This window comes from Nerophis ophidion, linkage group LG11 (assembly GCF_033978795.1).
Source record: "Nerophis ophidion isolate RoL-2023_Sa linkage group LG11, RoL_Noph_v1.0, whole genome shotgun sequence".
In the NCBI taxonomy this organism is placed as follows: domain Eukaryota; kingdom Metazoa; phylum Chordata; class Actinopteri; order Syngnathiformes; family Syngnathidae; genus Nerophis; species Nerophis ophidion.
In genome coordinates this window covers 6,377,129-6,403,213 of record NC_084621.1, presented here as the reverse complement: position 1 = coordinate 6,403,213, position 26,085 = coordinate 6,377,129, and the positions used below count along the sequence as shown (strand labels likewise).

The window sequence follows — 26,085 nt, the reverse complement described above, 5'->3', positions numbered from 1 at the left end:
GGAGAGGTGCTGCGTTACGGGATCAACCCTAGTGGCCAGCAAGTATGCTGGATCATGGACTGCAGGGACCGTTTGAAGCAGACGACACACACACACACACACACACACACACACACACACACACACACACTGGGCTTAAAAGGTCTGCTGCACGGTGGCAGCTGCTGGTTTGCTTGCATCAGACGTGTAATAAGATCCAGTAGACAGCTGCAGAGGCACAACATGACCAGCACTAGTCTGCAGACAGCAGAAAGTCTCCAAAGACTTGAGTTCTTGTATCTCGTCCACTCTGGCTGCGGTGTAGTGCGCCGACAGGGGGCGCCCTGCTGCTGAGGAGGAAGGCTGCCATGCTGGGGGGCTTTTTAGGCCACAATCGCACTCGTCGGGTCTTTCCACGCGTGGACGGAGCAAGATTGAGCTTTTTTCTGCTCGAGGTGAGAGCTTCTGCGCCGCTTTGCTGCAGGAGGAGAAGCACAGCTGCGTTATTTGACTTCTTTAGGGCAACATATTTACTTCCATGCAACCACCGCTGGATTCTCTTCTCTCCGGCGGAGGATTTATCGAGTGGCCGGGCTGAGTGTGTGTTACTGGCCGGGCTGAGTGTCTGTTGTTGGCCGTGTCTGTGTGTGTCGCACAGCAGGAGATTGATGTCTTTTCGCGCGCGGACAAGAAGGAGCGCTCCTCTGCAGGCGGCGCGCACTGGCCGTGTGTGTTGAAAGGCTCCTTTATGTCTCATTATTCACGGCTCTTGCGCATGTTAAAAGATCCCCCAGCAGCCATTTAATTGCATTTCACGTATTATCCAAACAGTCTGAGCGCGTAACGACCATATTTTGTCGGAAGCTGCGGTGCCATTTGCGCAACGGTGGCGCGCAGGCGGGTGAGACGTGACGTCATATTCTGAAGTGTGACGTCTAATCTTCCAGCGGATTTGCCCAAATGTAACAGTTTTGGACTAGAAATGTCTTGTTTGACAGTATGTGGGCCGCTGGGTGGCTGCACTTGTCTCCGAGCGCACCTGCGCTGCTGCTGCAGAGGCTGCGTTAGCATCCTTTGCGTGGCACTTTTTTCTCGCTTGAAATGTGAATTTGAATGTTCAAACTAAAAGAAAACACGTCTATTTGGCTGAGAAATGTGATGAATGGAGTGTTTGTTGCGTCTTGAAAGAGGCTGCAGGGGTTTAGTGTCTGTTTAAAAGTCTTCTTGGAGCGCAGCTGACAATGGAGTCTTGGTTCCAAGTGTTGGACTGCAGGATGGAGCACAAGAAATTCAAATTAAAGGGGGAGATTCGTGTAAATGTGAAGAGAATTGTGCTCATATTTCGGCCTACAACCTGCTTTTTTGACATGGCATTTTAGACCTTGGGTTAATTTGAAGCCATATGTTGATTTGAAGGGCTTGGGGGCCCTCTGTGGGTCTTTAAATCATGGTATATTGTAATGTCGTCACCCCCCCACGTTGAAGCAACATGGACGTGTCCTGTGCAGGGCTTGCTGGGAAGAAGGAGGCCGTGAGACAGTCGAGGTTGGCCGCTGGAGAGAAGACTTCTTTGGGTGCAAGCAGGCAGCTAAGGTAGGACTTCATGGCTTCTTCTCACCCCAATGCCGCCCAACATGGCTTAAATCCCGAGTCCAGACGACACAGTCTGCGTTGAGGCAAGCAAAGGAGAGTTTTCAGGTGTATTTGCTGACTTATTGGGCTGTGAGAGCAGGCTGAGGCCGGGCTGCTGCGCGCACTCTCAGGGCGGCTAGAGGGAGCCAAAGCGGGGCAGGAGGCAGGCAGGCAGGCAGGGAGCCGCCTTCACGGGCCTCCTGGCACTGACGGAGGATGTCTGGCCACTTCAAAACATCCGCAAATATTCAATTCGAGCGGAACATGTTTTTATTGTTGATTGTCAGCGTTTGTCCCACTTTGTCAGCCCCCAGGGTGTTTCTTTGTCCCGGCCTCCTATCACCACACTGCACGCCCACGCCCAAATAAAACCTTCACATCGCGTTAAAAAGTCCATACAAGTGTTAAAGGATCTCTTTTAAGGCACACTTGATTAGATTACACGGTTATTGTTCTAATTAGCTTAGCCTAGCTGGGCCATTTCTAACTTCCAAGATGGCCGCCGGCTTCTGGGTGGCAGGTGAGAGCAGCTCCTCACTTCCTGTTTGGCAAGCAAACATCTTCTACTATAAACATGTCCATGTTGTTAGTACTATTGGTGGATCTCATCACTTCCTGTTTGGCAAGCAAACATCTTCTACTACAAACATGTACATGTTAGTACTATTGGTGGATCTCGTCACTTCCTGTTTGGCAAGCAAACATCTTCTACTATAAACATGTACATGTTGTTAGTACTATTGGTGGATTTCATCACTTCTTGTTTGGCAAGCAAACATCTTCTACTATAAACAATTACATGTTGTTAGTACTATTGGTGGATTTCATCACTTCCTGTTTGGCAAGCAAACATCTTCTACTAGAAACATGTACATGTTAGTACTATTGGTGGATTTCATCACTTCCTGTTTGGCAAGCAAACATCTACTATAAACATGTCCATGTTGTTAGTACTATTGGTGGATCTCATCACTTCCTGTTTGGCAAGCAAACATCTTCTACTATAAACATGTACATGTTGTTAGTACTATTGGTGGATTTCATCACTTCCTGTTTGGCAAGCAAACATATTCTACTATAAACATGTACATGTTGTTAGTACTATTGGTGGATCTCATCACTTCCTGTTTGGCAAGCAAACATCTTCTACTACAAACATGTACATGTTAGTACTATTGGTGGATCTCATCACTTCCTTTTTGGCAAGCAAACATCTTCTACTATAAACATGTACATGTTGTTAGTACTATTGGTGGATCTCATCACTTCCTGTTTGGCAAGCAAACATCTTCTACTATAAACATGTACATGTTGTTAGTAATATTGGTGGATTTCATCACTTCCTGTTTGGCAAGCAAACATCTTCTACTATAAACATGTACATGTTGTTAGTACTATTGGTGGATTTCATCACTTCCTGTTTGGCAAGCAAACATCTTCTACTAGAAACATGTACATGTTGTTAGTACTATTGGTGGATCTCATCACTTCCTGTTTGGCAAGCAAACATCTACTATAAACATGTCCATGTTGTTAGTAATATTGGTGGATCTCATCACTTCCTGTTTGGCAAGCAAACATCTTCTACTATAAACATGTACATGTTGTTAGTACTATTGGTGGATTTAATCACTTCCTGTTTGGCAAGCAAACATCTTCTACTATAAACATGTACATGTTGTTAGTACTATTGGTAGATTTCATCACTTCCTGTTTGGCAAGCAAACATCTTCTACTATAAACATGTACATGTTGTTAGTACTATTGGTGGATTTCATCACTTCCTGCTTGATTGACACTTGATTTGATAAATAAAGCAGGTCTTCACTTCATGGTTGGCTGCTTTGGCTTTTAAACCAATTGGGTTTAAAACCCCCCCGGTATAAGTGGTGGGAAATGGATGGATGGGGTTTGTAGCTGGCCTTATTATAGAATAGACGGATAAATAAATGCACAAAAATAAAATGTTGCTAGTACTATTGGTGGATTTCCTAAATCAGCTCTTCCAAAAGGCAAAAAGCCGCTGCCTGACCAGAGCTCAGAAAATCTGCAGAACCCCCCCCCCTCCCCCCAGAAACACCAGGCCGTAAGACTCTTGACACTAGTGATTTAGGGCTATATAAGTAAACATTGATTGATTGATTGATAATTATCCCTTCAATTCCCCCCAAAAATGGATGAAGTGGCCGGAATATAAAAAAACAATATAACATAAACGTGGATGCATATGCAAAAGTGCAATATATTTGTCTGTCCAGTGATCTATTTATTTATATCTGCACCTTATTGCTCTTTTATCCTGCACTAGCAGGAGCGAATGCAACAAAATGTTGTTCTTATCTGTACTGTAAAGTTCAAATGTGAATGACAATAAAAGGAAGTCTAAGTCTTCACTTCCTGTTAGAATTACACTTCCTGGTGGGCTGCTTTGGCTTTTAAACCAAATGGGTTTGTAGCTGGCCTTATTATAGAATAGACAGATAAATAAATGCAAAAAAATCCGATGTTGTACTATTGGTGGATTTAATGAATAAAGCAGCTCTTCACTTCCTGGTTGGAGTCTAAGCTGCTGCTTTGTTTTGTTCTGACATAGAAGTGACCTGTGAAGAATGCTCTCAAACATATGTACAGTAAATAAATGTTGGGGAGAAACTCCCACAGCCTGTGATTTGTGTGAAGGAGGTCCTGATACACACTTAATGTGCATGAATGTGGCCATTTAAACTTGCAGGTAGATGTTAGATTTCATTTCATTTCATTTCATTTTTATTTATCTCATTCATTGATGTGCATTTAGAACGATAAATAATTATATCACAATTATACAATTTAAATTCACACAATTCCTGAGAAGGAGCAGGATGAAGAAAATCTTATAATTTCCTGCCCCCTTTGACATAATACATTTATCTTACTTCATGAATATCATTTAAGCCGACACATATATCCAAATGTGATGAAACAATCAAAAACAAAAAACACAAGAAAAACACAACAAGTGCAAAACTTCATAAAGTATAAACCAAACCAAGAAAATAATAGTAATAATATAATATACACCTCACGGAATGATACAGAGCAAATACCAAACCAGACAAAAAATAAGTAAAATAATAAATAAAAAACAAAATGTAAACACTTATGTCTGTCCATATGATCTTATCGTTCTATCTTTATATATTTTTTTCAATTGGAATATATTTTTACAGTTTTTTATCTCGTTGTAAAGAGAATTCCACAATTTTACCCCCACCACTGATGTACACATTTGCTTTAAAGTTGTCCTTGAATATTGTTGTTTGAAATGACCTTTTCTTCTATGCTCTGTATTCTCAGAAGTGATGACAAACATTTTTTGTAAATTTGCTGGTAATGTTTTACTTCTAGCCTTAAACATGACACACAATGTCTGTAGCTTTACTAGCTCCTGTAGTTTCAATAGTCCAGAGTTAATAAATAAAATGTTAGTGTGTTCTAAGTAATATACTTTATGAATAATCCTTATAGCTCTTTTCTGTAATTGATACAATGCCTTTATGTTACTCTTATATGTGTTCCCCCACACTTCCACACAGTAGCTGATATATGGCAATATAAGTGCACAATACAATATGCGCATTGCTCTATAATCTAACATATATTTTACCTTGTTTAATATAAAAATACTCTTAGACATCTTTTTTCGTACATGTGCAATATGAGATTTCCATGTCAGACCGCCATCCAGTATCACTCCTAAAAATCTAAGTTCAGAAACCCTTTCAATATCAATTCCATCTATCGACAGTTTGATGGTGTCCTCTCTTTTCCTCTTACCAAAAATCATAAACTTTGTTTTTTTTACATTTAATGATAATTTGTTGACATCAAACCATCTCTTAAGTTTAATCATTTCCTGTTCAATAAGTATCAATAACGCTTTTAAGTCATGTCCCGAACTATAAAAGTTGGTGTCGTCCGCAAATAAAACAAATTTCAATGACTTTGATACCTCACATATATCGTTAATATACAAAATAAACAATTTAGGTCCCAAAACTGAACCTTGTGGAATTCCACATTCAATCCTCATTTGTTCAGATGTATTACCCAAAAAATCCACAAACTCTTGTCTATTATCTAAATAACTTCTTAGCCATTCTAAAACTACTCCTCTCACACCAAGTGAATGCAACTTGGACAATAATATAGAATGATCTATTGTGTCAAATGCTTTTTTAAGATCAATAAACACACCGATAGTGTATTTCCTATTATCAGTTTCTGTTGCTATATCCTCCATTATATTCATTACAGCTGAAGCAGTGGATCTATTAGTTCGGAATCCATACTGGCTCTCACTCAACAGCATGTTCTTCTCAATAAAACTGTCTAATTTTTCTACAAATATTTTTTCAATTATTTTAGAAAATTGTGACAGCAGTGACACTGGTCTGTAATTAGTAAATATATGTTTATCTCCCGTTTTATAGAGTGGAATTACTTTTGCTACCTTCATTCTATTTGGAAAAGTCCCTGTTTGAAAAGAGAGATTAAAAACATAACATAGAGGTTTGATGATACAGTCAATAGTCTTTTTTACAATTATCATGTCAATACCATCACTGTCTGTTGATGCCTTATTTTTCAGTTTTGTTACAACCGATAGAATTTCATTTTCACTAATATCTCCTAAAAGCATGGACTGTAGCACTTTGCTTCCCCCTCTCCATCCACTCTGTATATCTTTATGTTCTTCAATACTCTCTGCCAATTTGGGTCCAACATTCACAAAAAAAGAATTGAATCCATTTGCTACTTCTTTCATATTTGTTATCATCTTATTATCCTCATTTATAAAATAGCTTGGTGGGTTTGTAGGCCCCGATGTTTTACCTATTACCTTGTTCAGAATATTCCAGGTTCCTTTAATATTGTTTTTGTTGTTTTCTAGTAAGTTATTGTAATAGTCTTTTTTAGCTTGTCTCATTATTGTTATCAATTTGTTTTTGTAAACCTTATATTTCGTTTCAGCATCATTTGTTCTTACTTTTATAAAGTCTCTATAAAGTTTGTTTTTCTTTTTACAAGCATTCTGTAGTCCCTTAATAATCCAAGGCTTTATATTGTAGCTGTGTCTTTGTTTCCATACATTCGGACAATGTATTTCATACAATGATAAATAAATATTAAGAAAAGCCTCATATGCAGCATTTGCCTCTCCCACATACACCTCATTCCAGTCTGCTTCAAATAAGTCCTTCCTAAATGAATGAACTTAGCTTCTAGACCACTGCTTGTCAATCCACCTCACAAACCACTTGGCTCTCCAGTAGCGGAGTAGGCCTAACTTTTTGTTAAAATCAAGGCAGAAGTTTTATTCAACAAGTATATTTGGCATTTTTGGCTACTGTAACATTACACACTGTTTGAACAGTAACACTGATAACTGCTCAGTCACGTCATTCCAATATTTAATTATTTGGCACACCACTAGAGGGTGCCCACGTATCACAGTTTGACAATCCATCCATCCATCCATTTCCTACCGCTTGGCCCTTTTGAGGTCGTGGGGGGTGCTGGAGCCTATCTCAGCTGCATTTGGGCGGAAGGCGGCTTACACCCTGGACAATCACTGTTCTAAATTACACTGCTAAGAATACACATTTCATACAAAATCCTATCTTATAAACTGACCTTAAATAGCAGTCATCTTGAATTATGCAGCACTGGAACACATCCTCCACTCCTGTGTAAACAAACACACAAAGTACATTACTACTACAGTTATGTAAACAAACACACAAAATACATTACTACGGCACAGTTGTGTAAACAAACACACAAAGTACATTACTACTACAGTTATGTAAACAAACACACAAAGTACATTACTACAGCACAGTTGTGTAAACAAAAACACAAAGTACATTACTACAGCACAGTGGTGTAAACAAACACACAAAGTACATTACTACGGCACAGTTGTGTAAACAAACACACATAGTACATTACTACTACAGTTATGTAAACAAAGTACATTACTACAGCACAGTTGTGTAAACAAAAACACAAAGTACATTACTACAGCACAGTGGTGTAAACAAACACACAAAGTACATTACTACGGCACAGTTGTGTAAACAAACACACATAGTACATTACTACTACAGTTATGTAAACAAACACACAATGTACATTACTACAGCACAGTTGTGTAAGCAAAAACACAAAGTACATTACTACAGCACAGTGGTGTAAACAAACACACAAAGTACATTACTACTACAGTTATGTAAACAAACACATAAAGTACATTACTACTACAGTTGTGTAAACAAACACACAAAGTACATTACTATGGCACAGTGGTGTAAACAAACACACATAGTACATTACTACAGCACAGTTGTGTAAACAAAAACACAAAGTACATTACTACGGCACAGTTGTGTAAACAAGAACACAAAGTACATTACTACTGCACAATTGTGTAAACAAACACACAAAGTACATTACTACGGCACAGTTGTGTAAACAAGAACACAAAGTACATTACTACGGCACAGTTGTGTAAACAAACACAAAGTACATTACTACGGCACAGTTGTGTAAACAAACACACAAAGTACATTACTACGGCACAGTTGTGTAAACAAACACACAAAGTACATTACTACTGCACAGTTGTGAAAACAAACACACAAAGTACATTACTACTACAGTTGTGTAAACAAACACACAAAGTACATTACTACTGCACAGTTGTGTAAACAAACACACAAAGTACATTACTACTACAGTTGTGTAAACAAACACATAGTACATTACTACGGCACAGTTGTGTAAACAAGAACACAAAGTACATTACTACAGCACAGTGGTGTAAACAAACACACAAAGTACATTACTACGGCACAGTTGTGTAAACAAACACACAGTACATTACTACTACAGTTGTGTAAACAAACACAAAGTACATTACTACGGCACAGTTGTGTAAACAAGAACACAAAGTACATTACTACAGCACAGTGGTGTAAAAAAAAACACATAGTACATTACTACGGCACAGTTGTGTAAACAAACACAAAGTACATTACTACGGCACAGTTGTGTAAACAAACACACAAAGTACATTACTACTACAGTTGTGTAAACAAACACACAAAGTACATTACTACTGCACAGTTGTGTAAACAAACACACAAAGTACATTACTACTACAGTTGTGTAAACAAACACAAAGTACATTACTACGGCACAGTTGTGTAAACAAGAACACAAAGTACATTACTACAGCACAGTTGTATAAACAAACACACAAAGTACATTACTACGGCACAGTTGTGTAAACAAGAACACAAAGTACATTACTACTGCACAATTGTGTAAACAAGAACACAAAGTACATTACTACTGCACAATTGTGTAAACAAACACACAAAGTACATTACTACGGCACAGTTGTGTAAACAAGAACACAAAGTACATTACTATGGCACAGTTGTGTAAACAAACACAAAGTACATTACTACGGCACAGTTGTGTAAACAAACACACAAAGTACATTACTACGGCACAGTTGTGTAAACAAACACACAAAGTACATTACTACTGCACAGTTGTGAAAACAAACACACAAAGTACATTACTACTACAGTTGTGTAAACAAACACACAAAGTACATTACTACGGCACAGTTGTGTAAACAAGAACACAAAGTACATTACTACAGCACAGTGGTGTAAAAAAAAAACACACACATAGTACATTACTATGGCACAGTTGTGTAAACAAACACAAAGTACATTACTACGGCACAGTTGTGTAAACAAACACAAAGTACATTACTACGGCACAGTTGTGTAAACAAACACAAAGTACATTACTACGGCACAGTTGTGTAAACAAACACACAAAGTACATTACTACTGCACAGTTGTGTAAACAAACACACAAAGTACATTACTACTACAGTTGTGTAAACAAACACACAAAGTACATTACTACGGCACAGTTGTGTAAACAAGAACACAAAGTACATTACTACAGCACAGTTGTATAAACAAACACACAAAGTACATTACTACGGCACAGTTGTATAAACAAACACACAAAGTACATTACTACGGCACAGTTGTGTAAACAAACACACAAAGTCCATTACTACGGCACAGTTGTGAAAACAAACACACAAAGTACATTACTACTGCACAGTTTTAGCTTGCTAATGAGCGTTCCAAAAGCAAGAAAACAGCCAGCCTTTGAGACCAACTTGCAAAAGTCGTGCTTCTGTTCTCAAGTGTGCAATTGGAGGTGGGTCAGCAACTAAAGGGTTAAGTTGAAGCGCTGTCAGTCCACAGATGTGGTGCTGAAATGGGAGAGTCCCTTGTGCCCCCTCTAGTGGACATGGCTGCTGAGACTGGTAATGTTCAGGAGAGATGACGTAACAAAACCAGTGTCCCAGTTCAGGCTGCGTTTGCTTACTGAGTCCTTCTTCGCCTGTTAGCTGCTGCTCGCGAGCTAGCTGCTAGCTCCCACGCAGCGAGCAGCACCGACAGCAGCCTGGTGCTGGAAACTGTTAACTCCTTCCTTGCTGCACACTGCAGCCTAAATGGCCGCGCTTCCGCTTGATTGCTGCTCGCCGGGAGCGCTGATGGCTGTCATGGTCTAACTAACGCTTTTGTGTGTCTTTGCAGCCCTACGGCCGATCCAGGACACCTTTTCAATTCCCGTGGGGAGCTCTCCAGGAAAAGACGTAAGCACTTGAGCAGCCGTCACGTGCGGGCGAAGCATCCGTGAAAGCGTGCGTTCAAATGTTTTTTCTCCGCGACCTTAGCAACGTGACAAAGTTTGTCCACCGATGGCCTCATGTTGAAAAATGAAATATGTGGAGGTCACTTTGATATGAGGAGTTAAATATGGTTAAACAACATTCAATCTAACTTATTATAAAATCCCATCAATACATTTGCTGATTATTCCAATGTGATAAAAGATACATATTTTGGGGACAAAGTCGAATATAATAGAGGATGCATTACTTTTTAAAATCGTTTTCTAGGTTACAGTTTAATAAAAAAACACGTTTGGCTATCTATATTTCATGGATTATTCTTGAATATTACAGACAAGACCAATAGTTGTGTAATTTTTCTTCTATAATGTTCTGAAGCATGCATTATTTTTCATATCTATACATTTCTATAAAAACAAGCTGTGAACAAACAAATTTAATTGATTGCAGCCGAAGAAACTCTTAGCATGCTATGAGATTATAAAAACTATTTATTTATACACACACACACACACACACATATATATATATATATATATATATATATATATATATATATATATATATATATATATGCACATATATATATACTGTATATATAATATTTTCAGGGCTATTAAGCACACCATGAATTGATGAAGGTGGACCCCGACTTGAACAAGTTGAAAAACTTATTGGGGTGTTACCATTTAGTGGTCAATTGTACACAATATGTACTGTAATGTGCAATCTACTAATACAGGTTTCAATCAATCAAAAAACAGTATTTAAGCCACACCCACCACATTTTATGAAGAAAAAAATCATTTTACATATATTAGCTGCACTGGTACCAAATATTTTGTAAATATTTTTACGTTTATTGTTTCCAAGTGGTGTCTGTAACATGGCAGTAAAACGGCTGATCAAGCTAGACGGATGTCTTCATGGACCCACTAGCTGTGGAGGCTAGCTGTCCAATCAGCTGAACAGACTCAAAAACTCCACAGTGACAATTTTTTAAAGTGAAACAATACAAAAAGAATGCCATTGTAAGTGAATAATACTAACACAGACACTTGTAGACGTGTTAGCGTAGTTGCAAAAGCTAACAAAGCTGGCTTGATTACAAAACAATAGCAGGTACAAATATGCATGAAAACACTCCTACAGGCATCCCAAATGGGACACTTTAGTAAGTATGAGTAGTTTTAGTTGTATTGTAAAACTTACAAACGTTGCTTGGAGTGACGAATGAAAAATCCTTTCAAGCAGAAACGCTGTGGGCGAATATTCTTTGGCATGAAACAGGAAGTAGATTGTCAAACCGCAGCATCTGCAGTGAGCAAACTCGCCCAAAAGAAACGATTTGCTGGACTCAAAACATTATGACCGTTAGAAAAGAAAAATCCATAACTTAGCCGCACCGTGTTATAAGCCGCACGGTTCCAAATGTAAAAAAGTATCAGCTCACAGTGGAATAAAGTAATATGAATTGGGTTTAATTGGATTTTAAATTAAAAGATTTTAAAATATTGATTGCATAATAATAGACTAATTTGTTTGCTAGGAAATAACACTTCTAGACCCGTAAGGACCAGATGAGTCGCCCGCTGGCCTGTTCTAAAAATAGCTCAAATAGCAGCACTTACCAGTGAGCTGCCTCTATTTTTTTATTTTTATTTGATTTATTTACTAGAAAGCTGGTCTCGCTTTGCTCGACATTTTTAATTCTAAGAGAGACACAACTCAAAAAGAATTTGTAAATCCAAGAAAATATTTTAAAGACTTGGTCTTCACTTGTTTGAATAAATTCATTTATTTTTTTTACTTTGCTTCTTATAACTTACAGAAAGACAATTTTAAAGAGAAAAGATACAACCGTAAAAATGATTTTTAAACACATATACCTTTTTACTTTTTAAATTCCTTCCTCTTCTTTCCTGCCAATTTTAATCAATGTTCAAGAAATGTTTTTATTTTTTTTTTGGAAAGAATAATAAATACATTTTAATTTGATTCTTCATTTTTAGCTTCTCTTTTTTCGACGAAGAATATTTGTGAAATCTTTCTTTAAACTTGTTATGATTAAAATTCCCCCAAAAATATTCTGGCAAATCTAGAAAATCTTTAGAATCAAATTTAATTCTTACTTCAAAGTCTTTTGAATTTATTTTAAAATATTTGTTCTGGAAAATATAGAAGAAATAATGATATATCTTTGTTAGAAATATTGCTTTGTCCAATTTGTTATATATTCTAACAAAATGCAGATTGGATTTTAACCTATTTAAAACATGTCTTCAAAATTCTAAAATTAATCTTAATCAAGAAAAATTACTACTGATGTTCCATAAGGGACGGCGTGGCGCAGTGGGAGAGTGGCCGTGCGCAACCCAAGGGTCACTGGTTCAAATCCCACCTAGTACCAACCTCGTCACGTCCGTTGTGTCCTGAGCAAGACACTTCACCCTTGCTCCTGATGGGTGCTGGTTGGCGCCTTGCATGGCAGCTCCCTCCATCTGTGTGTGAATGTGTGTGTGAATGGGTAAATGTGGAAGTAGTGTCAAAGCGCTTTGAGTACCTTGAAGGTAGAAAAGCGCTATACAAGTAAAACCCATTTATTTATTTATTTATTTATTTAAAGGCCTGGTGTGGCTTCATTGACTGCCATCTGAAATCATATTCAGATCCATTTTTACATTTCCTGTGTCTGCATGCGTCACAAGTAGGGATGGCAATTGAAAACCAGTTCTCTGTGATACCTGGGAAACAATTTGCATGTTTTCCATTATTGACTTCACAACACTTAGCGCTCAATTCTAGCTAAGTGGCTACATCATCAAATACCACAGAAACATAAGCACATGTGATCACTTTGAATGAATGACGCATTTTCCATCCCCTCTGAGCCGGAAGGCAATCTCCACCATCAGCCTGTTGGTAACTAAGTGACATGTAAACATCAAAGTCATGTTTGTCCTGCATTACATGGCCAGACAGTGTCTGACTGCTTTAGATGCTGCACACCTGATCTTGGCCTTGAGAAGTCTTCTCCTCTGCTGATCAGATCAATGCACTTCTTTTGTTGCCTTATTTGTATTTGACTTTATTAAATGTATTTATATTATCATTTGGTGCTAAACTGAAGTCTTAACAAGCTGCTACGCTTCGTACCGCCTCTGCCTCTGCAGCACCCAGCATTGTCCCACCCACACAACCATCTGATTGGTTCCACGCAGAGCAGTAACAGCCAATCAGCAGTGAGTATTCAGAGCGCATGTAACAGCCAATCAGCAGTGAGTATTCAGAGCGCATGTAACAGCCAATCAGCAGTCAGTATTCAGAGCGCATGTAACAGCCAATCAGCAGTGAGTATTCAGAGCGCATGTAACAGCCGATCAGCAGTGAGTATTCAGAGCGCATGTAACTGTGTTAGAGAAGAGAGACTGTGCGGGTTAGCAGAAAGGTGTTTAGCAGGTGAGCATAATGCAGCGGACTCTCTCCAAATGATAATAAATACCTGCCATTCAACTACTAGTAACATCACTCTGAGCCAGTTAATGTTCAAGAAATATAAGCGATAGCTCAGCTCTCTCAAAGTCTTTGAGGTGAAGACTAATTAGCTTTTAGCATAACTATAGCTCATTTTGCGGTGTGTGTGTGTGTGTGTGTGTGTGTGTGTGCGCGTGCGTGTGTGTGTGTGTGTCTGTCTGAGAGAAAGACATGCATTTTTGACCTACAAATAACAACTAAGTTATTTCACTTGACATTTTTCTTTGTTGAAGCAGCAAAAAAGGACATTATGTTAAATTAAGAGTTTCTGTCTGATAGTGTATATAATAAAGTAAGTGCATCATAAAGCCTACATGAACTCCACGGTGTTCAGGGATGAATAGTCTGTCCAATTGCTATTGTACTATTTTTTTCAGCTATAGTTACATTAATCAGTAATGTAGCAGCCTAGTTTTGAATGGCAGGGTCCCTGCTATCACTTGTTGATAAAAATAGAACATTTACATAATAAAAATCAACTACAGGCTTCCCAAATGCTGTAATAAATGAAGCATGATGAGTTGAGCATACAGTATGTCAGCATGTGGCCCCACTTTTAACTTTTTTCAAACGCTTATTTACTGTACATAATTATTTTCAGTTATTCATTATTTTGTAAGTCAATATTTACTAAGTCAAAGTGAGTTGTGAAGTGAATTATATTTATATAGCGCTTTTTCTCTTGTGACTCAGAACGCTTTACATAGTGAAAGCCAATATGTAAGTTACATTTAAAGCAGTCAAAATAATGACATACTTAGTATCTCAGCTAACTAGGACTGTTTTGTGTTTTGTTTTGATCTATATATCTTATATTGCCATTCAGCGTACGCGACAAAGCCGGCCTACCTCACCACAGTCGGTAGTCTATTGCCCCCCCTGGAGAGAAACCTCCTTATCTAACAAATATTCTTATGATTAGTCATGATTAATCTGAACAGAGTCACATAATTGGCCAGTAAAACAAAATCTGCTGTTAAAAGCAGAAAATCAGGGAAATTGACGTAAATGTTGGTGAAATGTGATTGTGAGGAGAAAAAGTGTTTAATAACGCTCATTCATCCCCAACCGCCCCGTCCTCAACTAAACAATGTGGAGACGTGACTAAACTAAACAACTAAACAATGTGGAGACGTGACTAAACTAAACAACTAAACAATGTGGAGACGTGACTAAACTAAACAACTAAACAATGTGGAGACGTGACTAAACTAAACAACTAAACAATGTGGAGACGTGACTAAACTAAACAACTAAACAATGTGGAGACGTGACTAAACTCCCAAGCTAAAGCTGGCAAGAACACATCTCATCTGCTGGTGTGGTTGTGAACGACATCATCCATCTACCAACAGCAATTGTCAACCAATTGTCTCCTTACTTGTCAAGCTGAGGACAGCACAGCACACTTCCTCCTTCACAATAATAGCACTGTGCACCACATCCTGTTTGATTCTGCTAACAAAATAGTTTTCAAAAAAGTACCTTACACAAACATAATCTACTTAAGGCTTGTATTGATACATTTTATAGTTGTTATACTTGGACCTTGTATAGTGGTCCACATTGCACCAAGGAATGTGAGGATGTTTGCATTTAATTAACAAACATTGAATTCCGTTTGATTTGACACAAAAGCACACACTTTATGGTGGTCAAATATGTAAAAATCAATTACAAAGGAAAAATGTGTTTTGTTTTGTATATTGTAATTTAAATGTGTTGTTACTACAAATATTATTTTACTTGTTGTGGTTTAGTCATTACTAATGTTAATTCATTTTGTAAAACTACATTTAAAGTTGAGTTTTGCTGGTATAATGAATACTCATGTTTTCAAGTTAATGATTCATCGCAATTACAGAATCCAACAAAATAATGGTAATTATTATTTCTGGGCCATAATCATCCAGGCCTGTTGGAGCCTGGTACCTGATAGTCTATGTCCTTGGTTTAATGGTGGAATCTTCGGAATGGTCAGACACTTTGGCCCCAGTGGTCAAGCCCACGCAGGTACCTGCTGACCAGTGGCCATCCCCACGCAGGTACCTGCTGACCAGTGGCCAGGCCTACACAGGTACCTGCTGACCAGTGGTCAAGCCCACGCAGGTACCTGCTGAACAGTGGCCAGGCCCACACAGGTACCTGCTGACCAGTGGCCAGGCCCACACAGGTACCTGCTGACCAGTGGCCAGGCCCACACAGGTACCTGCTGACCAGTGGACATCCCCACCCAGGTACCTGCTGACCAGTGGCCTGGCCCACGCAGGTACCTGCTGACCAGTGGCCAGGCCTACACAGGTACCTGCTGACCAGTGGTCAAGCCCACGCAGGTACCTGCTGACCAGTGGTCAAGCCCACGCAGGTACCTGCTGACCAGTGGCCAGGCCCACACAGGTACCTGCTGACCAGTGGACATCCCCACCCAGGTACCTGCTGACCAGTGGACATCCCCACCCAGGTACCTGCTGACCAGTGGCCTGGCCCACGCAGGTACCTGCTGACCAGTGGCCATCCCCACGCAGGTACCTGCTGACCAGTGGCCAGGCCCACGCAGGTACCTGCTGACCAGTGGCCATCCCCACGCAGGTACCTGCTGACCAGTGGCCATCCCCACGCAGGTACCTGCTGACCAGTGGCCAGGCCCACGCAGGTACCTGCTGACCAGTGGCCAGGCCCACGCAGTTACCTGCTAACCAGTGGCCATCCCCATGCAAGTACCTGCTGACCAGTGGCCAGGCCCACGCAAGTACCTGCTGACCAGTGGCCAGGCCCACGCAAGTACCTGCTGACCAGTGGCCAGGCCCATGCAGGTACCTGCTGACCAGTGGCCAGGCCCACACAGGTACCTGCTGACCAGTGGCCATCCCCACGCAGGTACCTGCTGACCAGTGGCCAGGCCCACGCAGGTACCTGCTGACCAGTGGCCATCCCCACGCAGGTACCTGCTGACCAGTGGCCATCCCCACGCAGGTACCTGCTGACCAGTGGCCAGGCCCACGCAGGTACCTGCTGACCAGTGGCCATCCCCACTCAGGTACCTGCTAACCAGTGGCCATCCCCATGCAAGTACCTGCTGACCAGTGGCCAGGCCCACGCAAGTACCTGCTGACCAGTGGCCAGGCCCACGCAGGTACCTGCTGACCAGTGGCCAGGCCCACGCAGGTACCTGCTGACCAGTGGCCAGGCCCACACAGGTACCTGCTGACCAGTGGCCATTCCCACGCTGGTACCTGCTGACCAGTGGCCAGGCCCACACAGGTACCTGCTGACCAGTGGCCATTCCCACGCAGGTACCTGCTGACCAGTGGCCAGGCCCAAGCAGGTACCTGCTGACCAGTAGGTAACCAGGCTGGTCAAGGTTGTGTACATATTGAAATGTTTGTATGTGTTTTCAGTCTGCAGGTGTGAATAGTGCAGGATAAATATAGAAGCCAAGAGGTGTGGGAGTTTGGTCCTGATGTCCAGCTCCACTCCTCAAATGAGAATCTAAAAAGAACGGACTCTTTGATCAGAATCCAAATTGGGACGTGATTGTGATGAATTAACGTTGGTTTGTTTCTACTTCTTTGTTTTGCTTTGGCTGCAGCGGTGCCAGCCATGATGGACGAGGAGCTCGTGGAGGACCAGGCCAAGGTGAAGCAGGGCGTGGTCAGAGTTCTGCATTGCGTGGCCAGCATCTCCTCGGCCGCCGCCGTGGTCAACCCCATATTCGGCGTGGCGGGCTCGCTGATCCGCGTGGTGCTGCACCACATCGACGATGAGGACATCCGCACGCTCAAGCGCGAGTTCGGCTCGGTCAACCGGGCGCTGGACACGCTCTCGCAAAACAGCTTCAGGGCGCTGGTGGAGATCCAGAAGAAGACCCTGGACGGGCAGTTCAGCCCCGTGGAGGAGAACCTGAAGAACCAGTTCAGGAAGTACATGGAGCTCCTGGAGGCGCAGCCGCAGCACAGCGAGCGCAAGAAGGAGGACTTTATCGAGAGCTACGCCAACGACCTGGGCGACCAGAACCTGCACACGCTCTACGACGGCGTGGTGGGCAAGCGCAAGCTCTTCAGCAAGCCCATCCTGGAGGTCTACCTGAAGCACTCTGGACACAACCGCCTCATCATGGAGCAGCTGTGCACGCGCCTCACCTACCTCTTCTGCATCGGCCTCATCGCCCTCATGGGCTACACCGCCGTCATCGGCGACGACGACGTCAGCCTCAGCGAGGAGTGGGTGGACAACATGGAGCGTGTTCAGGAGAAGATGCAGGAGGCGCTCAGCAGGTGTCACTGAGGTCTCTGTTACAACTTGGCCTTTTGACCCATTCAAAAAATGGCAGCCAATCACGTTCTAGAACAGGCGTGTCCAAACGGCTTGTGGGCGTGTCCATTTGACATGTCAGCAGTTCATTAAGGAATCTGGCCCGAGCTTCATTTGAAATGTAATTGCTTCAATGTTGTCGCCATCTTGCAAATCATGTTAATGACCATGAACAATTCATAAATAGATAGTACTTTGTTGATTCATATCTATCTATATATCTATCTGTGAATTGTTCATGCACAGCATTTTAATATATGACCCAAAGCACCTTTCCCACACCTGGCCCATAAACTAAGACACAAAGTCAACACAACACTGAACTTTGTGGATATGCTGACAAATGTCAAAGTACCAAGGCATAATCCAAAATGACACCCATTTAAATCCCCCGCAATGCATGATGGGAAACATGCAAAACACTCCCTGCGCATTTTAGCTGCTTGATCATTTTTAAACGATTACAAATCTTTAAGGTCGTCTGGTAGAAGTCAAACTTTCACATACTCTTAATGTCCATTTATTTATATATATATACATATATAATTATATATCCATAACATGTATATGCAAATATGATGTGTGCGTGTGTGTATATATATATATATATATATATATATATATATATATATACACACACATATATATATATACATGAACTACTCTACACCCTTTGGGCCCCTGGCCAAATTGTTTTAGCCCAATGCGGCCCCAAAGTCAAAAAGTTTGGACACCCCTGAGCTAGAAGAAGAGAGCAGTTAGCTTCTGATGGGGATATCATTCAAAATTCAGTGAAGTTATTTACGCTTATTATTCACTGTACACTAGCAGAAAAGTCCAGTATTAGACTTGCACTGAAGAGAAAAAATATCAAACGATTAAGTCGGAACAAGATCATGATTTGATGTCAATGTCATGGAGTTTCTGCCTCATGACTCACCTGAAGAATGCACTAAGACAAAGATGATGCTCATGGTTGTTGGAGCACTCTGCAGCTAGTCCTGGATAGTCCATATTCCAGGACTGTCCTACAGTAATATTCCAGGACTGCCCTACAGTAATATTCCAGGACTGCCCTACAGTAATATTCCAGGACTGTCCTACAGTAATATTCCAGGACTGCCCTACAGTAATATTCCAGGACTGTCCTACAGTAATATTCCAGGACTGCCCTACAGTAATATTCCAGGACTGCCCTACAGTAATATTCCAGGACTGCCCTACAGTAATATTCCAGGACTGCCCTACAGTAATATTCCAGGACTGCCCTACAGTAATATTCCAGGACTGCCCTACAGTAATATTCCAGGACTGCCCTACAGTAATATTCCAGGACTGCCCTACAGTAATATTTCAGGACTGTCCTACAGTAATATTCCAGGACTGTCCTACAGTAATATTCCAGGACTGTCCTACAGTAATATTCCAGGACTGTCCTACAGTAATATTCCAGGACTGCCCTACAGTAATATTCCAGGACTGCCCTACAGTAATATTCCAGGACTGTCCTACAGTAATATTCCAGGACTGCCCTACAGTAATATTCCAGGACTGCCCTACAGTAATATTCCAGGACTGCCCTACAGTAATATTCCAGGACTGCCCTACGGTAATATTCCAGGACTGCCCTACGGTAATATTCCAGGACTGTCCTACGGTAATATTCCAGGACTGCCCTACGGTAATATTCCAGGACTGCCCTACGGTAATATTCCAGGACTGTCCTACGGTAATATTCCAGGACTGCCCTACGGTAATATTCCAGGACTGCCCTACGGTAATATTCCAGGACTGCCCTACGGTAATATTCCAGGACTGTCCTACGGTAATATTCCAGGACTGCCCTACAGTAATATTCCAGGACTGCCCTACAGTAATATTCCAGGACTGCCCTACAGTAATATTCCAGGACTGTCCTACAGTAATATTCCAGGACTGTCCTACAGTAATATTCCAGGACTGCCCTACGGTAATATTCCAGGACTGCCCTACAGTAATATTCCAGGACTGCCCTACAGTAATATTCCAGGACTGCCCTACAGTAATATTCCAGGACTGCCCTACAGTAATATTCCAGGACTGCCCTACAGTAATATTCCAGGACTGTCCTACAGTAATATTCCAGGACTGTCCTACAGTAATATTCCAGGACTGTGTGACACCCCTGCCTTAATGCTTCAGTCACACGCAGGATTCTCACAGGAATGAGGCAGAAAACAAGCTGTAGTTTTACTCCTTTGGTCCTTTCAGTGCAGCGCTAATACACGCCAACAAGCACTAGAGGGCGTCATTTCATCCTGACCATGGATTGATTGATTGAATGATTGATTGAGGTCAACAAGCAGGTGACCACTAGAGGGCGTCATGTCCTTCATACAAAGTGGTTAAATGTCTTCTTTGCTGCATTAACACTAAACCGAGTTACACTACTTTCCAGCATCTTTGGGTTGGTCAAACACCACATCTGCACTTTCTGCACAATCTTGTTGCTTTTATTATTTTTTTACATATTTTCTTGATGAATCGGCATTTGATGTCATGGGGTCTTGAATATGACAGTCTTTTTACTAAGTGCACTTATTTTAAGCATGCACTACATTTTTTAGCATTTTGGGTTTATATTCATTAGATTTTGTTGTTGTGTTACTTCATGTTGCCATGGTAAAGGTGCCCTTCCAACATTTGTATCATGTGTGGGGTTCTGTTTGGGATCTTGATTACTCTAAAAAGGTTCATTATGTCTTCTTATTCTTTACGCTTCTTTTGAAACGCTGCTTGAAATAAATCCCAACGCTACTGATTGATTGGTCCTCTTAGTCCCTGAACGCATCACCACACAAGTCTTGCATACTTTATTTCTACTGCACAACACAGCAAGTTCGCCTCAAATCTTGAAAGTTCCAGACAAGTTCTATCTTCATGATGCAAACACTGCACAGGAATTATTCTCAGTGCGCCCTCTAGTGGCCTCTCTTATAGTGTCATGCTCTCAAGGAGCCAACCTAACCACCAGTGCGCCCTCTAGTGGCCTCTCTTATAGTGTCATGCTCTCAAGGAGCCAACCTAACCACCAGTGCGCCCTCTAGTGGCCTCTCTTATAGTGTCATGCTCTCAAGGAGCCAACCTAACCACCAGTGCGCCCTCTAGTGGCCTCTCTTATACAGTCATTCTCTCAAGGAGCCAACCTAACCACCAGTGCGCCCTCTAGTGGCCTCTCTTATACAGTCCTTCTCTCCAGGAGCCAACAACAATATAAGTATACATCATTAGGCTACTAAAAGATGATCTACGATACAACAAAGTTACTTTTGTAAAGAGATTCCTCAGCACAGTACAGTCGTCACCTAGAGGATCGACTAGGTGCTTCTGTCATATAGACAATCTTTGTGGTTTCATAAAACCTGCAAAGTTCTCTTATTGAATAGACTGAGGGTCTTTGACTTAATGTTACTTGCAGTGGCTTTTTAAAAACAGGATCTTTGAAATGTCTGTGCTCTGATTAACTAAAGGATCTTTGGCTATTCATTTGTTTCAACATGTTCCTAAAAACAGCAGCGTTCACATGTTATGCAGGAGATCTTTGACCAACAGTCGGTCCTTAGGAACAGCCAAGTGTTCTTGGTCATTCAGAGGATCTTTGACTTGGCTTTTTGTTTGCAGTAGATTCTTAAAAAAACAAAAAACAGCACAACGATCATATTAAGTAGATGATCTTTGACCTGCAGTTTTTGCAAAAGCTTCTTTAGAACAGCAACAATTTCATGGTGGAGGATCTTTGACTAGCATTTTTTGCAAAAGCTTCTAAAGACGCCGAGATCATTATCCATGCGTTTGTTACGTCTCGTCTCGATTACTGTAACGTATTATTTTCGGGTCTCCCCATGTCTAGCATTAAAAGATTACAGTTGGTACAAAATGTGGCTGCTAGACTTTTGACAAGAACAAGAAAGTTTGATCACATTACGCCTGTACTGGCTCACCTGCACTGGCTTCCTGTGCACTTAAGATGTGACTTTAAGGTTTTACTACTTACGTATAAAATACTACACGGTCTAGCTCCATCCTATCTTGCCGATTGTATTGTACCATATGTCCCGGCAAGAAATCTGCGTTCAAAAGACTCCGGCTTATTAGTGATTCCTAGAGCTCAAAAAAAGTCTGCGGGCTATAGAGCGTTTTCCGTTCGGGCTCCAGTACTCTGGAATGCCCTCCCGGTAACAGTTCGAGATGCCACCTCAGTAGAAGCATTTAAGTCTCATCTTAAAACTCATCTGTATACTCTAGCCTTTAAATAGACCTCCTTTTTAGACCAGTTGATCTGCCGCTTCTTTTCTTTCTCCTATGTCCCCCCTCCCTTGTGGAGGGGGTCCGGTCCGATGACCATGGATGAAGTACTGACTGTCCAGAGTCGAGACCCAGGATGGACCGCTCGTCGGGACCCAGGATGGACCGCTCGCCTGTATCGGTTGGGGACATCTCTACGCTGCTGATCCGCTTGAGATGGTTTCCTGTGGACGGGACTCTCACTGCTGTCTTGGAGCCACTATGGATTGAACTTTCACAGTATCATGTTAGACCCGCTCGACATCCATTGCTTTCGGTCCCCTAGAGGGGGGGGGGTTGCCCACATCTGAGGTCCTCTCCAAGGTTTCTCATAGTCAGCATTGTCACTGGCGTCCCACTGGATGTGAATTCTCCCTGCCCACTGGGTGTGAGTTTTCCTTGCCCTTTTGTGGGTTCTTCCGAGGATGTTGTAGTCGTAATGATTTGTGCAGTCCTTTGAGACATTTGTGATTTGGGGCTATATAAATAAACATTGATTGATTGATTGATAAAAAAAGCAAAGTTCACATTTCATAGAGGATTTTTGACTCGTGATCCTGACATTTGCAGGATCTTTGACTTCATGTTACTTGCAGTATATCTTCTTAAACATAGCAGTGTGCACCTGTCAGGTAGGATCTTTGACTAACCTTGAAAACAGCAGAGTGATCCTCTCATTTACAGCAGTGGTTCTCAAATGGGGGTACGTGTACACCTGGGGGTACTTGAAGGTATGCCAAGGGGTACGTGAGATTTTTTTTTTTTAAATATTCTAAAAGTAGCAACAATTCAAAAATCCTTTATAAATGTATTTATTGAATAATACTTCAACAAAATATGAATTTAAGTTCATAAAGTGTGAAAAGAAATGCAACAATGCAATATTCAGTGTTGACAGCTAGACTTTTTTGTGGACATGTTCCATAAATATTGATGTTAAAGATTTCTTTATTTGTGAGGAAATGTTTAGAAGTAAGTTGATGAATCCAGATGGATCTCTATTACAATCCCCAAAGAGGACACTTTAAGTTGATGATTACTTCTATGTGGAGAAATCTGCATTTATAATTGAATCACTTGTTTATTTTTAAACAAGTTTTTTGTCATTTTTATATCTTTTTTCCAAATAGTTCAATAAAGACCACTACAAATGAGCAATATTTTGCACTGTCATACAATTTAATAAATCAGAAACTGATGACATAGTGCTGTATTTTACTTCTTTATCTCTTTTTTTCCAACCACAAATGCTTTGCTGTGATTAGGGGGTACTTGAATAAAAAAATGTTGACATCACTGAAAAAAATTTGAGAACCACTGACTTAGAGGATCTTTGAATCTGCATTGTTTGCAGTAGATTCTTAAAAACAGCAGAGTACTCCTCCTTCTCATGGTAGGATCTTTGACAAGCAATACTCTATAAAATAACAAAGTGAAACTGTTATTTAGAGGATCTTTGACTTGGATCTTTGAGTAGCTTCTTAGAAACAGCAGAGCGATCGCACTCAGTGGAAGATCTTTGACTTGGATTGTTTGCAAAGCGACTCCTAAAACAGCCGTGTGATCTTCTTGAATAGATCATCTTTGAATAGCATGCTTGCAGATTGCTCCTGTCGCATAGATGATCTCTGACTATCGCTCGTGCTTCTAACGTCTGACTTTATTTAAAAAATAAATCTATTGATTGAGGTAAAAATGTGAAATTATGAGTGTTGGCAGATTTTGTAGAGGAAAAATAGAATCATTGTGGCCATTTTTCGCTTTATGGACAATGTTGTTGTTGATGCAGACAAAAATATTTGTTTAAAAAAACACAAAATAAAACAATGCCTAACATTCCCAACGTCTTTTAATCTTTAAGATTGCAGCTTTTTTATATTCGGTTGTCACATGTTTCTCTCAGAATGGAGGCCATAGGGCAGGGGTGTCCTAAGTGCGGCCCGCCACACATTCTGCAAGAATTGAATAATTGATGGTATTGCAAAAATGTAAAAAAATACTTTCAAAAAAAAAGTGGAATGAGGTAGAATTTAATGAGAAAAAGTGGCAATGTTGACACAAAACTGCTGTGCAGGCCTTTTTTTTCTTTTTGTCTTTATTTTTTTTTTTTTCCATTGCTCAAAAGAAAGGACAAAAACTTATGTTATAATGAATTATGACTTAAAAATGATCACTTTAAAATGTTTTATGTGGAAAAACTCTTGCATTTGTTGTGTGGTTGCCATATAAAAACATCAAAGTTTTGACAAAAGCATAAAACAAACAATAGTTCAAACTTAAAATCGACAGATATATCGGATGTTGATCTTGGAATTTAAATGTTAAAAAAAAAACAACTAATAAAAATGCATCACTTTATGAGTGGGGAACCTTTCGGATCTCAAATATATTTGGTAGGATTTTATTGAACTTTTTAATGTGATTACTCAATAATATCTATCTAAATACTGCATATTTCAGTTTTACTATAAAAAACAAAGTTGTCTTTGACAGAAAAGGCATAAAACCTTATTTGTTTTACTTTATATCAACCTCGAGTTGATATAGAGATTTACTGTAAGCGTTAAAACAAAAACAAAAAATAATAATTTGACTTATTGTTAAAATTTTAGTGACTGAGACCCTCAATGCTCCCCAGGAGCCCTAAGGATTAAAAAAAAATCCATATATTATGGTTTGAAAATGAAAAATATGAAAATGGCCCGCATGCTTACATTTTTCCGTGTGCGGCCCTTTGTGGAAAAAGTTTGGACACCCCTGCCATGCGGAGTCTGAGGTGCAGTTACCGTTTATGGCCACAAGAGGGCGACACAACTCATTGTCTTCTACGCTCCAACTTGTTTCCCGGAGGCCCGCGACGCATCACAGCCACCTTCATCTATTCATCTATTCATCCATTCATCCATTCATCTATTCATCTATTCATCTATTCATCTATTGATGTATTGATATTGTCAATCCTTCAAGTACAACACAACAGGATCTTTAAGGCAGGGAGACCAGCCTAACTGGTTCCACTCAATCTAAACTGGAAAATGCTGATTTTGCTGATCTGACTGCAGACCCCCCCCCCCCCCCCCCCCCACCCTCCCAGCCCCCCATGTTCTTTTCCACCTGCACAAAGCTGCAAACACATCTTCTCATCTTCCAACTGTTTGTGTCAACATTTGAGTGGGAGAACATCTCCCAGGGGTGCTGGTTACCTGGCGAGATGTGCGTCATGCTGCACTGTTGGGGGTTGTGTGTGTGTGTGTGTGTGGGGAGGGGGGGGGGGGGGGGGGTGGTCCTCTTCTATTCAACATAAAAAACATTAAAAAAAAATTTTTTTTGCTTAAGGATTGTTAGGGAATAATGAATATCTGCTAAAAGATTGTTAGGGAATAATGAATATCAGCTAAAAGATTGTTGGAGAATAATGAATATCATCTGAAGGATTGTTGGAGAATAAAGATCATCAGTGCTCCTAACAGCCGTGACGTGGCTTCTACTTGCATATTTGGGATTGAAGACATGCAGGAAGACACATA

General features: G+C 40.7%; 1 protein-coding gene across 6 annotated transcripts; it reads left to right on the top strand.

The window, feature by feature from the left end:
* Positions 1 to 213: 213 nt before the first annotated feature.
* Positions 214 to 21,035, top strand: LOC133561594 (protein rapunzel-like). Of its 6 annotated transcripts, XM_061914983.1 has the most exons (5): positions 214 to 434; positions 1,488 to 1,572; positions 10,293 to 10,351; positions 13,564 to 13,632; positions 17,514 to 21,035. In XM_061914983.1, the coding sequence occupies exon 5, from the start codon at positions 17,525 to 17,527 to the stop codon at positions 18,206 to 18,208; it is 684 nt and encodes a 227-aa protein (XP_061770967.1). In that variant the 5' UTR covers positions 214 to 434; positions 1,488 to 1,572; positions 10,293 to 10,351; positions 13,564 to 13,632; positions 17,514 to 17,524; the 3' UTR covers positions 18,209 to 21,035. The 6 variants fall into 6 exon arrangements, with proteins under 6 accessions (XP_061770967.1, XP_061770969.1, XP_061770968.1 ...); XM_061914985.1 differs by lacking the exon at positions 1,488 to 1,572; XM_061914984.1 differs by lacking the exon at positions 13,564 to 13,632 and having other exon boundaries at positions 10,293 to 10,399.
* The last annotated feature ends 5,050 nt before the right edge of the window (positions 21,036 to 26,085 follow it).

Coding starts and splice junctions, on each gene's coding strand:
- LOC133561594 (XM_061914985.1), top strand. CDS start 17,525: ATGATGGACGAGGAGCTCGTGGAGGACCAGGCCAAGGTGAAGCAGGGC.